Source organism: Tauraco erythrolophus, chromosome 28 (assembly GCF_009769465.1).
Source record: "Tauraco erythrolophus isolate bTauEry1 chromosome 28, bTauEry1.pri, whole genome shotgun sequence".
In the NCBI taxonomy this organism is placed as follows: domain Eukaryota; kingdom Metazoa; phylum Chordata; class Aves; order Musophagiformes; family Musophagidae; genus Tauraco; species Tauraco erythrolophus.
Window position 1 is genome coordinate 2,107,966 of NC_141492.1, and position 16,377 is coordinate 2,124,342.

General features: G+C 64.1%; 2 protein-coding genes across 3 annotated transcripts; one reads left to right on the plus strand and one right to left on the minus strand.

Annotated features, from left to right (window-relative positions):
* Positions 1-499: 499 nt before the first annotated feature.
* MFSD12 (major facilitator superfamily domain containing 12) lies at positions 500-9,707 on the minus strand. The gene is made up of 10 exons (XM_086627646.1): positions 9,407-9,707; positions 4,821-5,031; positions 3,756-3,879; positions 3,314-3,511; positions 2,951-3,043; positions 2,758-2,850; positions 2,011-2,181; positions 1,689-1,783; positions 1,197-1,327; positions 500-594 (listed from the first exon to the last, which is right to left on the minus strand). The coding sequence occupies exons 1-10, from the start codon at positions 9,705-9,707 to the stop codon at positions 500-502; spliced, it is 1,512 nt and encodes a 503-aa protein (XP_086483772.1).
* Positions 9,708-11,849: 2,142 nt separating this feature from the next.
* HMG20B (high mobility group 20B) lies at positions 11,850-16,143 on the plus strand. 2 transcript variants are annotated; one of them, XM_086627727.1, is made up of 9 exons: positions 11,850-11,887; positions 13,530-13,635; positions 13,899-14,102; positions 14,334-14,454; positions 14,552-14,604; positions 14,920-14,995; positions 15,131-15,346; positions 15,765-15,897; positions 16,109-16,143. In XM_086627727.1, exons 1-9 carry the CDS (start codon positions 11,850-11,852, stop codon positions 16,119-16,121), a joined length of 960 nt encoding a protein of 319 aa, XP_086483853.1. In that variant the 3' UTR covers positions 16,122-16,143. The 2 variants fall into 2 exon arrangements, with proteins under 2 accessions (XP_086483853.1, XP_086483854.1); XM_086627728.1 differs by lacking the exon at positions 16,109-16,143 and having other exon boundaries at positions 15,765-15,901.
* Positions 16,144-16,377: the final 234 nt, after the last annotated feature.

A 16,377-nucleotide genomic window follows, 5' to 3' on the forward strand; every position in this document is an offset into this window, starting at 1 on the left:
CCTTGGTTTGGTGTGTTTTGGGTTTTTTTTCCTCTCCTTTTTCTCTTCCTTTAAAAAGTGCGGTTTGTACATACTGACCTTAACAAAGCAGGTTAAAACCGAGGGCCAGGTGGCTGTCCCCCGTGCTGGGACCGACCCCACAGCCCAGCCCAGGGCCTTCCAGTGTCACCAGTTGTGTGAGCACCGCATGGCATCCTTCAGAGTCGCGGGGTAGGGCGCAGGGGTGCGTGCCCGAGGACACAAGTCCAGTGCGAGGTGACACACGGGGCAGGAGCTGAACTCCCCCCGCAGAGCCCAGTGTCCCTGTCCCAGTGCCATCCCCTGATGGGGGGACCCTGCAGGCAGAGCCCAGTGTCCCTGTCCCAGTGCCATCCCCTGATGGGGGGGCCCTGCGGGCAGAGCCCAGTGTCCCTGTCCCAGTGCCATCCCCTGCTGGGAGGGCCCTCTGGGCAGAGCCCGGCGGCACGGGCATGGCGGTGGCAGAGGACACAGGCCCCGCTCAGTTGATGGTGCCGCTCGGGCTCCTTCCCTCTGCGCTCTCTGTCCCGCCATAGGTGGTCTCCGGTCCGCTCAGCCCCTGTAGGCACACGGCACCTGTGAGGACAGGAAAGAAGGGACAGGTCAGGAGCCACTGCAGCTGCTGGGATGACCCACCGCGTGCTGGCATGGACCTTCTGGACTCTCCTGCCACTGGCAGGAGGGGCCTTACCCAGCACGTCCCTAGGGTGGCACATGGGGGTCCGTCCTCTCCTCCCACCCCAGAGCAAGACGCAGACACCCAGCAGGGCATAGAGGCAGCTGCTGAGCTGGCCCTGAGCACCGGTGCCTGGGTGCCCAGCCTGGCACGGGGCACCCTATCCCCAACCCCTGCCTCCACATTTGGCTACCAGCACACAGAACAGCCCCTGCCACCCCAAGGGGTGCCAGGGTCAGCATGGCCATCGCAGGCCAGGCGGGGGTGGATCCTGCCCTCCAGAAGGGCACGGCAAGCACGTGCAGGTGCCAGCTCCGGGGCCAGGAGCGGCAGAAACAGGATCGTGGCCTTGCCCCATGTGCCTACCATGACAGGGGTCCCATGCCTCCCCGCAGCCAGGGCCATCTGGAAAGATACTTTCACTTTAGCCTAGACTGGCACAGGACACTGGGCCCCCAGCCACATGCCCGGCCCCCCGCGCGGTGCCCTCAGCCCCACTCACGGTAGCGGATACGGATGGGCCAGACCATGATGCAGCACAGAGAGAGGACGGCCGCGACGGCAACGCCTCCGGTGACCAGCACCATCACCCAGTGGTAGAAGCTGATGCAGGCAGCGCAGCAGAGCTCAGTCCTGCAGGGAGAGGGCAGGGACGTGGCTCGGTGGCCAGGACCGGAGCCTGGCCCAGTGCCACCCAAGTGCCCTGGGGCTGCTGGCAGCGGTCCCACGCCCTCTGTGTCAGGACTGGCTCACAATGGGACACGAGGGGAAGGTCCAAGGCAAGCAGAGAGGGCAGCACCCTTTACACCGAGATGCCTAGCCCCTTTGTCTAGGGATGGAGCCCTCGTCTAGGGCGAGAAAAGAAGTCGAGGGAGGATTTGAGACAAATCGGAGCTGGTTTCCACCCGTGTCTCTCACTCAGAGCCAGAGATATTTGCTGCCTGGCCCCCAGGAGCTGCTGCTGGGAGGGTTCCCACCCCGCAGGGATGCTTACGGGCACGGGTGCAGGTTCTGGATCGCCATCACAGCCAGGCCGTTGGCCATCTTGTCCGTGAAGCTCATGGCGCCGTAGACGAACGCGCCGCTGTGCTGCGTGGCGAGAGGAACCCTCATGGCAGCGAGAGCTTTGTGCCCTCTGATGGGCAGAGCCCACATTACAGCAGAGCCCGGGCCTGGGCAACACGGCTGCCCACACCCACCCCAACAGCAGAGACCCCCTCGCAGGAGTCTCCGTCCCCTTGATCCCACGCCAGCCCGCCGGCTCCAAGCTCCGCTGTGACATCCTGGCCCATCCTGTCCGGGAGGAGCCGACCTACCGTGTTGGTGCCGATGAGGTCGGCTGTCATGGAGAGTGAGGTGACCAGGATGGTGGCGGAACCAGCCCCAAGCAGCGCGGCCGCCCCGTAGATCTCCGCTCCCATCTGTGTGGCCAGTGTCACCCAGGAGGCAAAGGCCAGGATCACCAGGATGCCCACGAAGTAGGTCAACTGGGACAGGCAGAGGGAGAAGGGAGAGCTCAGCTCCTGGCTCGGCTGACGCCCAGTGTCCACTCGCAGTGGTCCAGGCTGTTCCAGAGCGTTGGCTGCAGGCTGAGCCGAGCCCCCAGGGCTCGGGGCACGGGGACACCCAGCTGGTGGGAGAGGTGGGGGCTTACTGGGGAACGGTGCTTGCTACTGCACGGAGGGGGATGCTGGCACTGTAGACCCCCATGCTTGCCCAGGGGGGCTCAGCAAAACCCTCCCTCTGCCTCTCATGAGCATCATGGAGCTCTCCCAGCCCAGTCAAGGCTGCACAGGACAGGCTGACTCTGGACCAGCATGGCTTTCCCCACCCTCAGAGATGTGCAGGACAGGTCCATGCCCTCTCACCATGCCCACTGCCCGCACCGTCCCAGCACGACCCGTGCTGCAGCAGAGGGCCGCCTGCAGAGGATGCACGAGGGGTCCGGGCTCTCCAGCCAGGCTCAGGTGTGCTGAGCGCTCTGCTCACTTGTGCGGTCAGGATCTGGTCCCTGGGCCTCTCCTTGGGTCTAACTCAAACCTCACCAGGCCCCCAGGACTCACATTTCGACCTATCCACTTATTCACAGGCTTCATGAGGAAGGAGGAGAGAAAACCGCTGATGTACATCACCAGGGGGATGGTGGCGATGTATTTCTACAAGAGACCAAGACAGGGAGATGAGCTCTGGACCATCGGCACAGGACCCCCACCCACGCAACCTCAACACACAGGCAGGGACCTGCCCTGTGCCCACCTTGGGCAGCAGCAGCGAGTTGGTCAGGTACATGGTGATGTAGGTCTGGGACAGGTTGACGATGAGCCGAGTGGACATGTAGAGCACCGCAACCTGCGAGGGGACAGAGACAGGGCAGCATCGCTCAGCCTGTGCCAACTGGAGGTAGGGATGGCTGGCACTTTCCATGCCTGACCCTGTCATGGCACAGATGCCCACTGAGAAGGGGACAGCCCCCCTGACGTGGTAGGTGGGTGCCCATTACAGCCCATCTCTCCATCCTAACCTGCACCAGGGGCATGGCCCACTGCCAGAGGATGCCCACAGCACCCAGGCAGGGCAGCCACCCCAGACAGGCGAGGCAAGCCTTGCCCACAGCTGTACCTGGTAGAAGGCAGGCTCCAGCAGCCAGTCTTTCCAGATCAGCAGCGGGCGCGGGGATCTCGTAGGCTCCTTCTGCAGCAGGCTCACGCTCTCCTCCAGCTGGGGCAGTGAGCCCGGCGGGTATGGCTTCTCTTTGGTGCCCAGGTGGAAGAGGAGGGAGAACACGGCCCCCAGCCCCACCACAATGAGGGACAGGTTCTGGGTGAGGCAGAGGGGGTGAGCATAGCACAGGGTGCCCTTTGCCTGCCCGTCATCCATCCCCAACAGTCTGGTGGATAAAGACGGGTTCCCAAAAACCCAGGGAGAGCTCAGTGTGGCCCCTTCCCAGTGCGGGAGGTGAGATTTCAGGGCACTGCTGTTTCACTCCCTCTGGTACCTCCCCAGTTGAGCCATGTCCCACCCAGGGAAGAGGGGACCCCAGGGACTGAGCCCTGCCACTTACCCTAAACACAGGGACATCCTGGATGCCAAGGTGCTCTGCGCGGTCAAGCTGCTCCACCTGGAAGTTCAACAGGAGCCAGGCCAGGGCGTACACAGTGATGTTGGCCATGACGGTAAAGGCATACCTGAGGGGAGACAGCACCTCTGGGTGATGGAGAGGGACGAACGCAGCTCCGGGCACAGAGGGGTGACCTCGACCCATGGCTGCCCTCCAAAGCAGACACGCGACAGACAGCTTTGCACCCCAGTGTCGCTGCTGAGACGACGCCTCCAAGAGCACGCAGCATCTGGCCAGGCGTTAGCCTTACCGGTGCACCTCCCAGCACGTCCAGTCCAAGCCTTGGGGCATGACTGGGAGGAAACCAAGATCCTTCCAGGTCAGCCTGTCCACTCTCCAGTCACAGCTCACCTCTTTCCCAAGGATGCCCGGAGTTGCCTGACCCAGTGCCCCCAGAGCCAGATCCCTTGGCCGCAGGATTACCCCAGCACTGCTTCACTCCCTGCCTGGCTGCACTTGCCGTCTCTGCCCGCCTGCCGGAAGGGGAACTTCCTCCCACCGAGCCGATAACCAAGCCCTGCTCCATCTGATAAACGCTCCTGCCCACAGCCCGATCCTGCCAGATAAGAGACACTGAGCCGGGCTCTGCGCATGGAGCTCATGCGCTGCCCAGCCTGGCCCTGGGGCCATCCCTACGTATGGGACAGCCCGCGCAGGGCCGTGTCCAGCTCTCACTGGGGGCATCCAGGGGGATTCTGTTCCTCCCCTGTGAGCATCACGCTCCAGTCCTGAAGGAAAAGTGCCCCCAACTCAGGGAAATGTCCCATGGACTCCATCACTGACATTAGGACACTCCCTCCTGGCATCAAAGGGTTTGGGCCACCAACCCAGAAGACCAGTGTCACTTGGACACATCCTGACAGCCCAGTCCTGATCCTGCTGTATGGCACACAGGGGACATCAGACCCGTGGCACCCAGGGGACCTCTCGTCACACAAGCGATGGGACCTGGTGCAGGCAGGGCTGCTCCCCCAGGTTCAGGGGACACCCGGGTCTGGCTGTGCTCACCTGAAAGCTGTGAGCTCCACCTTCTCATGGTCACTGGTCACCAGCTCGGGGATGAGGGACAGGTGGGAGATCTGCGTGGCTGCCCAGCCGAATTGGAAGATGACGATGAAGGGGAGATAGTAGATGAAGGCTGCCCACTGTGGCGTGTTCTCCTTGCAACCCAGGCAGGGGTTGAAGATGAAGGGGAAGGACACGAGGACGCAGGTGGTGCCTGGGAAGAGAGCGCAGCGGTGGGTGAAAGGCTGCAAGCCCTGTTTCCCCAGGACTCCCCCGGCCCCAGCCAGCTCAGACATGGACGGACAGATGCAGCCAGCCCTCGGCTAGGACAGGTCCTACCCCACAGGGCTGGGGAGGGAGGTGGGCCCCTTCCTCCAGCCAAGTGAGACACATGGAGCCCCAGACCCACCCCCCGTATCCTACACATGGTGATGTCCTTCCCTCTCACACCCAGCAGCAAGACAGACAGACAGACAGACAGACACTCGTCAGCAGACGTCTCCCCAGTCACGTTCCCCCTACGAAGTGCAGCACCATCTCGCACCCGCTCTGCCCCCCTTCAAAACACCAGAGGATGGACCCTCCCGTCAGCACCAAGGGCTTCTCTCCCCATCTCCACCCTGCAGATAACCAGCCCCAAGGACACCCGCCGTGCCATACCGCCTGCCCGAGGGCGATAAGGCACCTGAGGGCCAGGAGGGCTCCATGCCAGCCCATCTGTCCCCTTGTCCCTCTTGCCATGGGGCTGGCAGAGGGACCTGCGTTCCCTCCACACTTGCAGAAGTCACCTGCAGAGCGATGGCCAGGGACACCTCCAGTGTGACAGTGGGAGGACAGGAGCAGATCTGTCTCCCACACCGGGCTCTGAGCCACGGCAAGGTCCTGGCTGAGCCAGGGACAGCAGAGCCGGGTTCCTCCCTCTGCCGCAGCGTGACGGCGGCGCGTGGGGACGCGGGAGCGGAGCAGGCAAGGACAGGCAGACTTCTCCCTCTCCTCTGACAAGGTTACGGAGCAAAGCTGCTGAGATGCTCCACTGCTCCCGAGGCCCAGGCACTGACGCGAAGATGGCCACGTGCCCCGTCTCTGCATGTCCCCAGCTTCAGCAGGTGCTGCCGAAGAGCTACGGGAACCTGTTCCTATAGCTGAGGGGAACCTACAGCCACCACCACAGTCCCCAAGGTCCCTTCACCAGAGGACTTTGCAGGATCCACCTCCTCAGAAGTGATCTTTCCTCCTCTCATCCATGAACAGCAATTCCTCCTTGCCATCGTTTCCACGTGGCACAGCCACCCCAGCTGCCGCAGGGCTGGGGCAACGTGGTTCTCCCTGCGCCGAGGGCAGGCAGTGACAATCCCAGCCCAGCTCGAATCCATCCTGAGCAAGGACCCCGGCAGGGTGCTGGGTGCTGCCCTGCACCCACTCGCAGCCACCTCTGGTGCTTCAGGAGCTCCCTGAAGGACAGTGGACTCGGACACACCGCAGTTCCTCTGCCCTAGACAAGCCACTGGGACCAGAAGGGTCCAAGAAGGTCCAAACCAGAGCAGACGTCCTTTGTTCCCTGTTACAGGGCTGTCAGTTTTAACCAAGCCCCATCTGGAGGATCAGGGAGGTTCTGCTCCCTCCCCAGTCCCAAGGCCCTCCAGGGCCAGGCTCTGCAGTCCCCCAAGTGGGGCCATGGGAGCCCCAGGCAGGCTGAGGAGGTCCAAGATCCCAGATCACGAGAATGCCAGCTGCTCAGCACAGGCGCCCCGGGCAGGGAATTTGGGACAGCACTGCCAAACTGGCTCAGATAAGTAGCAAAGAGCCACTCATCCTTCCTGTCCCACGGCGCAGGAAGCTGACCCACCAAAAAGCCAGTGAGAAGGCAGGCTGGCATGCGAGGTGAGCCACCCAGGACCTCCGGCACCGGCAGCCCAGCGCCACGGTGGGGAGATGCCAGTGACAGCAACTTGTGGTATCTCCCCTCCGCCCCCCAAGGCTGTGGTTTCCTCTGATCTGAGCACGGGTTGCCACCAAATAAGCCGCCTCGCTCCCACACGAAGCATCTCGCCGCAGTGTGACCACGTGAGCCGAGAGTGGTAATGGCACGGCTGGTTCCAGCAGGTTTGTCGGCTCCGCTCGGTCACACCGCAGTCAGCCAAGGCAGGCAGCAAGGGAGCCACCACGCTTGAGGAACAACCAACACTCCAGCCAGGGAAATGCAGCCTCCATCCGTGCTTCCAGCCTCCCTCCGTGCTTCCAGCCTCCATCCGTAGCAGGGAGTGCAGCGGACCGGTGCGGCTGCAGCCCCCGTGCAAGCCATGATTCAGGACTTCCCCTTTGGTGCACGATACACAGCACCCAGCTGGAGCGGAGCTGACCACGGAGGGGGCGAAGCACAGCTCCGGCCACTTCCCCAAATCTTGGGTGCAAATCTAGCTGATGGCACGGCCAGGGGTGAAGCTGTTCCCCCTCAACACCCTCCCTGACTTGCCACCTTATCAGGCTATCGTTTGGTTGCGCAAAGCGGTTGGCCGAGATAAATTCGGGATCAAGATACGAGCACCCACACTACAACCGTCCTCTCTCTGCGTGGGTCCGCTCCGGGCGAGCTGGCACTTGGGCATTACGCGGTGCCGTTACTGGGAGGGAGCATCAGGGATCTTTATCTCTGGCTGTCGATGGACGTTTCTTCAGGCTTACTGCCCCGTTCCCCATCGCCAGCTCAGCAGGGACAGGGCAGGCCCCTGTGCTGGTCGTGGCACCGAGGATCTTTCCCCTGGTCACACTGTGCCAGAGAGGGACCCTAACACCAGCCCCTGCACTTCACTGCGTTTTTTGACCCCAGGGCACGACGCAAGACGAGCGGATGTTAATAACTCACACCAAGCCGGTGCCTCCTGCGAATCCCCACGGGGTCCTTACTCACCAGGCGCTGGCTGCCTTGCCCTGCCACGGGCTGGGCAGCGCTGCCTGCCAACGCAGCACATGGGGTGCCCAGTCCTGGTGCATGCATGGGCATCGCACCCCAGGGTCACTCACAGGGACAGCCGTGACCTGCCCAGCCACGGGCAAGTCCCCAGTAAACCCCCGGGCTCCTGGGAAAACCCAGATTTTACTGTGGGTCTCGTTTTTGCTGTAGCATCAACTGGCAAAGCACCCAGCTCTAACCCTGACTTGATGCCACCCCCACAGAGGGGGACACAGGGACATCCTACAGCCCCCCACCGCCATGCCGCTATGGCCTGAGGGACAGCGGGGAGCCCCGGGCCACCGGTATAGGGACAGTGCCCAGGCAGGACGGGCACGCCATGGTGCCCCTTCCCCATCTGGGTTCAGCCGTCCATGGCTGGGGGATCCCGGAGCACCCAGCTGTCTCCTACACATACACCTCACTGCCATGGGGGATGCTGCCCCTCCATATGGAGCACCCAAGAAAGGCACCTCCTGGTCTGCACCCCCTCCACGCAGGGCACCCCAGGCCCATCTCTCCCCCTCCAAGGCACTGCCGCCTCAGCCCTGATATTGCCTAGGGCTGGTTCACCCTCCACACAGGGCACCCAGGAAAGCCTCCAACAGGGCAGCCCCCCTTCCATGGGGGGGCTGCTCCTGTACACCCCAGGGCACCAAAGTCTGCTCGCCCCTGGGGCTGCCCCTCTCCATCTTGGGGGGACCCAGTCCCCACCTCACTGCCATGGGGGCTGTTCTCCCTCTAGGCAGGGGGCTCCAGTTCCCCAGGGCTAGCACCCCCAGCCCAGACAGGCTCCCCCAGGGCTAACCCTACCCCACCCCCAAGCACCCCAGAAAGGCACCCCTCTCCACTCAGGACATACCAGAATGGCACCCTTGGTCCCGTTCCACCTCCCAGGGCACCCCAGAAATGAACCCTGGGGCTGATTCTGCACCCCAGAAAGGCTTTCCCAGGGCCACCCATCTCCACCCGGGGCACCCCAGAAAGACTCCCTCAGAGCCATCTCTCTCCGCCAGGGCACCCCAAAAAGGCTCCTCTGGGGCCATGCCAGGGCATCCCAAAAAGGCTCCCCTGGGGCTATCCCTCTCCACCCAGGGCACCCTGGAAAGGCAGTCTCTGTTCTCGCACCCAGGGCACCCCAAAAAGGCATCCTCTGTGCCCCCACCCAGGGCACCCCGGAAAGTCTCCCTCAGGGCTATCCCTCTCCACCCAGGGCACCCCGGAAAGTCTCCCTCAGGGCTATCCCTCTCCACCCAGGGCACCCCGGAAAGCCTTCCCCCAGGGCTATCCCTCTCCACCCAGGGCACCCCAAAAAGGCATCTTCTGTTCCTCCACCCAGGGCACCCCGGAAAGTCTCCTTCAGGGCTATCCCTCTCCACCCAGGGCACCCCGGAAAGCCTTCCCCCAGGGCTATCCCTCTCCACCCAGGGCACCCCAAAAAGGCATCTTCTGTTCCCCCACCCAGGGCACCCCGGAAAGTCTCGGAAAGCCTTCCCCCAGGGCTATCCCTCTCCACCCAGGGCACCCCAAAAAGGCTGCCCTAGCACTGACCCCCCCAACCCAGATCACCCCAGCAAATCCCCCCCCCCTCCCCTCCCAGCACCCCCACACCCCCCTCCCACACCCCCCGAGCACCCACCGACGAGGTGCCAGGACTTCCTCCGCCCGTAGCGGCCGCAGCCGCCGGAGCGGTCGGCCTCGTAGCCGAGCAGCGGCGTGCAGAGCCCGTCGGCCGCCTGCCCGGCCAGCAGCAGGGCACCGGCCAGGCGGTGCCCGTAGCCCAGCACGGACTGCAGGTAGAGCAGCAGGTAGGTGAACCACAGCGAAGCGCACAGGTCGTTCAGGAAGTGCCCGGCCGCGAAGCTCAACCGCGCCCGCAGCGGCAGCTCCGCGCTCCCGGTACCGGTACCGGCACCGGCTCCCGCCGGGGGTTCCGCCATGCCGCGCCGCCGGCCCGCAGCGCCCGAGCCAGGGCAGGACAGGACGGGACGGAGCGGGACGGGGCGGAGCTGCGGCTGCGGCGCTGCCCGGCCCCGCCATCCCGGGGTTCCTCCGGTCGCTCCACCCGCTGCGGCGCCGCCGCTGCCCGCGCCGGGGGCGGGGGATGCTCCGAGCGGTGCCCGCGGGGGCCGCTCTGCCCTGCGCGGGGCTGGGGTACGGGAGTCGGGGGTCCGGTGGTGGGCGCTGGAACCAGTGTTGGGGGGATACTGGGGTCACTGGGAGTCAGGGGTGGCTACTGGCATCATGGGGGCCTCCCGCTTGGGTGCACACTGGGGTTACTGGGAGCAGCGTGAGGGCGGTGGGGACACGGGGGCTCTGGGATGACCGCTGGGGACATGGAGACCCCTTGCTTGGGTGGCTACTGGGGTCACTGGGAGTCAGGGGTGGCTACTGGCATCATAGGATCCTCCTGCTTGGGTGCACACTGGGGTTACTGGGAGCAGCGTGAGGGCAGTGGGGACACGGGGGCTCTGGGATGACCACTGGGGTCATGGGGACCCCTTGCTTGGGTGGCTACTAGAGTCATTGAGAGCAATGTGGGGGTACTGGTGTGACTGGGACCTCCCCTTGTGTAGGTAATGGGGTGACTAGGACCATTATGGGTGGTACTGGGGGCGCTGGGAACAGCGAGGGGCTACTGGGACACTGGGACCACCCCTTGTGTAGATAGCAGGGTCACTGGAACCAGTGGGGTCACTGGGAGCAGAGTGTGTGGGGGTATTGGGGTCACTGGGAGTCTGGGGTGACTACTAGAATCATGGGACCTCACCCTTTAGGTGAATACTGGGGTCGCTGGGAGCAGTGTGGGGGTACTGGAGTGACTGGGACCTCCTCTTCAGGAAGTAATGGGATCACTAGGACCATTATGGGCAGCACTGGGGTCACTGGGAGCAGTGTGGGGGAAGTACTGCGGTCACTGGGACGCTGGGTGACTACTGGCATCATGGGTACTCCCAATTGGGTGCATACTGGCATCACTGGGAGCAGTGTGGGGGTACTGGGGTGACGGACCTCCTCTTGAGTCGGTGCTGGGATCACTGGAACAGGTCTGGGCAGTACCAGGGTCACCAGGATCAGTGTGCAGTGGTCAGTGGGTCCCCTCTTTGGGGGGAATAGTGGGGTCACTGGGAGCAGCGTGGGGTGGGACCCCACTGGGCGGGCATTGGGGCCACTGGGAGCAGCCAGCGGGATACTGGAGTTGCTGGGAGCAGTGAGGGAGGGTAACTGGAGTTGCTGGGGCAGCCATGAGCTGGGCACTGGGAGGATACTGGGATCACTGGAACTGGGGGCGCTGGGAGCAGTGAGGACACACTGGGGCCACTGGACCTTTCGGAGCGTCCACTGGGGTCACCCACAGCGGGTCGCTCTCTGTGGGACCCTCTCCCTCTACGCCCGTCGTTGCCCCTTTAAGACGCTGCCCTCCCCACGCCACTTCCCCGGCCCCCACGCCGATTGCTGATTGGCGGGCAGCCTGCCGCGCGCGCCCGAGCCGACACGCGCGCGCGCAGGCGCCGCCCCGCCCCTCCCCTCCTCGCCCCCCCCCTCTCCCCGCCCCTTACCGCTGACGGGCACCGCGCCCGCCCAATCCGCGTTGCGCTAGCCCTCTCGGCTACCAATGAGAAGCGCCGAGACGGGCTGCTCGTTTACATAATAATAGAGGGGCGTGGCCAGCTGAGGAAGAGGGGTGCCGGTGGCGCCAGGAAAGTTGGGGTGGGGGAGTCCCGGATCGTGCTGGGGGGCCGGATCGTGGGGGGGTTGGAATATGGGGGTGAGCCGCGGGGGGGGGGCGGGCAGCGATGGGGTCCTGGGAGGATGGGGGGGGCAGTGGGGGCTGGAGCTCGTGCTGAGACCTTGGGGAGGGGGGGTTTGGGGGGGGGGGGGCTCTGCGATGTCCCCACGGGACCCTCAGTTCGGCGGGGTTCCACCCCCCCCGGCCAAAGACCCCTCCGGGGTCTTTGGCCGGGGGGGGTGGAACCCCGCCGAACTGCCCCCTTGGTGCTCCCCGACCCCCCCCTCGTCCCCCCGGTGGGTGCCAGCTCTGGCTCTCTCCTTCAGGGGTGCAAGTTTGGCCCTCCGGACCCATGGCCCACAGCGCCAAGCAGCTGCCTGCCGGAATGCTGTAAGTGCACCACCCCTCCCCCCCCCCCCCACTACTCTTCGGAGACCCCCCCCAGTGTCCTGCGGGCCATGCGCTGCTCCACGCCCCCCTGTCCCGTGCCAGATTCCCGGTTTTTTATCCCTTTCCAAAGGGTGATTGTATGGTGCGTTTCGGGGGCACCCGCTCCCCGCTTGTGGGGTCCACCGCGCTCACCTTGCCTGCTTCGTTAGCCGGTGCTTGCGCCGAGCTGGGCTAATTAGCGCGTGGCGAAGGGAGTAAAGTGTCAAAGAAGCGTTTTGTGAGATTAAGACCAGCGAGGCCTTAATTCCCGGGTGTTATCCTAAACTGGCATTGCCCGTCGTCCATCCCGGCAGAGGAGTGAGAGCACGGGGGCCGCGGCACGTCGCGGGCAGGCGGGTGGGGAAGGTGGATGGCAGAGCGAAGCGGCTGAGGGAGGTTCGGATAAGAGGAGGGATCCTGCCTGAAATAACTTTACTTTTTAAAGCATCCTTAGGTATGCGAGGAATCCGGATCGCGGAGAGAGGGGGGAAGGCAGAGATCCGGCATCTGGTGGTGGAGGGTGTTAGTGCGTCCCGGCCGTGGCGGTGGAGCGCGGTGGTACCGTATGGGCATCACCAGGAATGTTTGTGTTGGAGCTGATGGGGCTGTGCCCTTGTGGAGCCTCAGGGATGTTTCTTTTCCCCCAGAAGATGGAAGAAGAGATGGTCTTACACCTTCCCGTAGTTACAGGCAGTGTCCCTGGCACCAAAGGGTGCCAGCGGGACAGGGGCTGTGCTGTGGGATGGAGCCAGCTGGAAGAGGGGCCGGGGAGACTTGAGGAGCCCCGGGGTGATGCTGCAGTGGGGCTGTGTGTGTTCATCTGGGGCAGGGAGGCTCTGCTGGACCCACATCCTCCGCTGAAGGCAGATGCTGGTCTGTAAAGACGAGGCAGCAAGTTGGAGAGCAGGAGTCAGGGCTGCCAGCTCGTCTGGGGCGTCTCGGTGCGTCTCGGCGGGGTCTCAGTGCATCTCGGCGGGGTCTCGGTGTGTCTCGGCAGGGTCTCGGTGGCAGCGCAGGTGGCAGGAACCTGATGGAGCAGTTGTGGCTGAGTGGGTCGAGCTGGCGCCCTGCGCTTATCCTCTGCCTTCAGGGTTCTGATTATCCGTGGCAGCACTTGTCCAGGGTGTGGGTGATGCTTCCAGGTGGTGCCCCTGGAGCCAGGATCCAAACCCCTGCAGCTCCTCCTCCTTTGCAGAGGAGGATCAACTGGTTCATGCTGCTTGAGGCTTCTCGCCAAGGTGCGTGCCCGAGCCCTGGTGGCACGCAGGGATTTGACTGTCGCTGTTACCGGCCCCCAAGAGCAGGACTGGTGGCTCCTCGACCCATTCCAAATGTCAATGAAAGGTCCCAGAGTCATCACTGGACCTTGGGGCAGCTTTTGTGTGCTCAGGACTGCCCTGCTCACCCAGTGCTGGGCTCTGCTCGAGCCCCATCACTCAGTGGTGGCATCCCCTCGCAGGGGAACAGGGACTTCGGGGCTGGTTTGGGGGTTGTTTGGGTGGGTGGGTGGGAGCTGGGGGATCTGGTGAGCGCGAGGCCGTGCTGCCATGGGGTGTGTCACCGTTGGCCCCAGCCCTTTCTGACGGGTGCTCTCTCGCTGCAGACATGCCACGGGCAAAGCTCAGCATGGAAACTTCCTGGTGGCCATCAAGCAGGAGAAGGGAGAGTCGGCACGAACGAGCGGTGAGAAGCCGCACGGCGAGGAGGAGGTGAGCTCTGGTGCCTGTGTCCCTCCCCGCGTGGTCCCTGGGCGTGGGGTCTGTGTTCCCCAGCCTGGGGCTGTCCCTCCGGTCGCCCTTCAGCAGCCCAGGCGCAGCCAGGCGAGCCCGTGGCTCGAGGAAGGGCCCAGACCTTCCCTCGAGGGATGGGAAGCCCGGGTGGGTCTGCAGGCTGCTCCTGTGTCCTGCTGGCACGATGACATCGTGCACTCTGATCCACGCTGGGTTGTCCCTTTCCCTTCGCTGGGTGCCAGCCGGTGAAGAAGAGGGGCTGGCCCAAGGGCAAGAAGAGGAAGAAGATCCTTCCCAACGGCCCCAAAGCCCCTGTGACGGGCTACGTGCGTTTCCTGAACGAGCGGCGTGAGCAGATCCGCACGCAGCATCCTGACCTGCCCTTCCCGGAGATCACCAAGATGCTGGGGGCCGAGTGGAGCAAGCTGCAGCTTTCTGAAAAGCAGGTACCAGCCCCCAGGAGAGACCCCCCCGGCCCTGGCAAAAGCTGGGCAGCACGCCCTGAAGCCTGCACCCCAAACCCCTTTGCTCACTGCCTGGCTACAGCTCCTCAAAGGGAGCCTGTCCCAGTACTGGGGGCTGGTGAGCAGGAGCTGGACCTTGAGTGGTGGGGAGGGGTCAGCAGCCCCCCAGGGAGCCTGGGGCCGGGCCAGGCTGAGGACCCTCTGTGACTGTAGCGGTACCTGGACGAAGCGGAGCGGGAGAAGCAGCAGTACATGAAGGAGCTGCGGGAATACCAGCAGTCAGAGGCCTACAAGATGTGCACGGAGAAGATCCAGGAGAAAAAGATCAAAAAAGGTGGGTTGTGGGAGCAGCGGCTGCCGACGGCGCTGCCAGATCCATCTCGGGGGATGCTGGGCTGGCTCCGAGGGGTAATCTCCTTCCTCCTTTCCAGAGGACGCGGGCTCTGCAGCAGTGAACACCCTGCTGAACGGGCACCCGCACAAGGTAAGGCTGTGGCAGGTCTCTGGGGAAACTGAGGCACGTGGCACTGCTGGGTTCGGCCCACGGAAACCGGGCTGACTGCAGGTCCGGGCGGAGGGAGGCTCACAGGTTGTGCGTCAAGGTGCCAGCTTCCCGTTGAATTAGAGCCTGGAGTGGCAGGAAGCAGAACGTAGCCATCCTCTGCCTGTCCTCCCTGCCTGCCCAGGCACACCCACCCCTTGCCCTGTCCCTGTGCCTCCTGTCTGCCCAGCCCTGAGGAGACGGGGTCCCTTTTGGTGGGCTCAGCCCCGCCTGATCCATCCCCTCCCGTGCCCCCAGGCTGGCGAGTGCAGCGACACCTTCTCCACCTTCGATGTGCCCATCTTCACGGAGGAGTTCTTGGACCAAAACAAAGGTGAGGGGCTGGGCTGTGGGATGGTTTGGTGACGCTGAGCCTCTTGGAAGAGTCGTGGCTGGGGAAGGGATTGGGTTTGGGATGGGGGGGAGAGTCAGAGGGGTCCCCTGTGCTGACCTCGCGTGGTCCCTGCAGCCCGGGAGGCCGAGCTGCGGCGCCTGCGGAAGATGAACACGGAGTTTGAGGAGCAGAATGCCATCCTGCAGAAGCACACGGAGAGCATGAACTGTGCCAAGGAGAAGCTGGAGCAGGAGCTGGCCCAGGAGGAGAGGCAGACCCTGGCTTTGCAGCAGCAGCTCCAGTCGGTGCGGCAGGCCCTCACTGCCAGCTTCGCCTCCCTCCCCATCCCTGGTGAGTTCAGGGTGGCCGTGAGGACCCGCCGGCTGCTGCGGTGGCCGTGCAGACGGGCACTGTTGGCGCTCCGCGTGCAGTACAGATGGGGGCAATGGGGTGGTGATAGAGGTTCATCCGCTGATGGGGTGGGATCCTGGAGCACTTTGAGGGGCTCTCTGGGGAGCCCAGGGGTGTGACAGGTTGTTGGCACCCCTGTGCTGGGGTAGGGCAGGGTGGGAACTGCCCTCTGAGCCGTAATCACAGCTGTGCCCGCAAGGCAGAGGTTAGACCAAACCCTTTTGTTCCTGGGCTCGTGTCAGTGCAGGCTCTCTCCTGCTGCAGGAGGTGGCACCTATTGTTCAGGGTCCCTTCCCCAGTCACCAGCAAGTACAATGGGCAGGGCTGAATGGGAACTTACTGGGTTGCCACTTCGTAGGCACTGGGGAAACCCCCACGCTGAGCACTCTGGACTTCTACATGGCCAAACTGCACAGCGCCATCGAGAGCAACCCGCTGCAGCACGAGAAGCTGGTGGTGCGCATCAAGGAGATCCTGTCCCGGATAGCCAGGTGAGCCGGGCAGGGCTGGCTGGAGCTGGCACCCAAGGGTCCACGTCTCCCGGTGAGCACTGGGACCGCTGGGTCAGCCATGGCAGGGTGGGTGATGGGAGCTGAGCAGGGAAGGTGTGGGCAGAGAGGGGCTCAGAGCTGCTCCGGGGAGGTGTGGGATGGAGAGAAGCCAACCCCCTGGAATTCAGCCTTGCTTTTCCTCCCTCTTTAGTGAGCACTTGTGATGAGGACCAGCCCCTCCTGGAGCCCAGGGCCAGCCGGACCACGGCCCTGTCCCTTGGAGTTTGCACAAGGGACAGTCTCCGCCTGTGGTCCGGCTGCTTCTCCTTCCACCCCGTGCACTTCACTGGACCAGTGAGCTGGGACCACCCCCAGCCCCAGCGGGGACCACCTCTAGCCCCAGCATGGCTGGGCCCTACGGCTGCACCAGCTCCGAGGACCTCGAGCTTCTGGGGACCAAGTGATGCCAGGGATGAGAGA

Coding starts and splice junctions, on each gene's coding strand:
- MFSD12 (XM_086627646.1), bottom strand. CDS start 9,707: ATGGCGGAACCCCCGGCGGGAGCCGGTGCCGGTACCGGTACCGGGAGC. Junction 2,182..2,757: donor ATAAGTGGATAGGTCGAAAT/GTGAGTCCTGGG, acceptor TGCCTGTCCCAG/TTGACCTACTTCGTGGGCAT. Junction 1,328..1,688: donor CAGAACCTGCACCCGTGCCC/GTAAGCATCCCT, acceptor CTCTCCCTGCAG/GACTGAGCTCTGCTGCGCTG.
- HMG20B (XM_086627727.1), top strand. CDS start 11,850: ATGGCCCACAGCGCCAAGCAGCTGCCTGCCGGAATGCT. Junction 11,888..13,529: donor CAGCTGCCTGCCGGAATGCT/GTAAGTGCACCA, acceptor CTCTCGCTGCAG/ACATGCCACGGGCAAAGCTC. Junction 15,347..15,764: donor CGCCTCCCTCCCCATCCCTG/GTGAGTTCAGGG, acceptor GCCACTTCGTAG/GCACTGGGGAAACCCCCACG.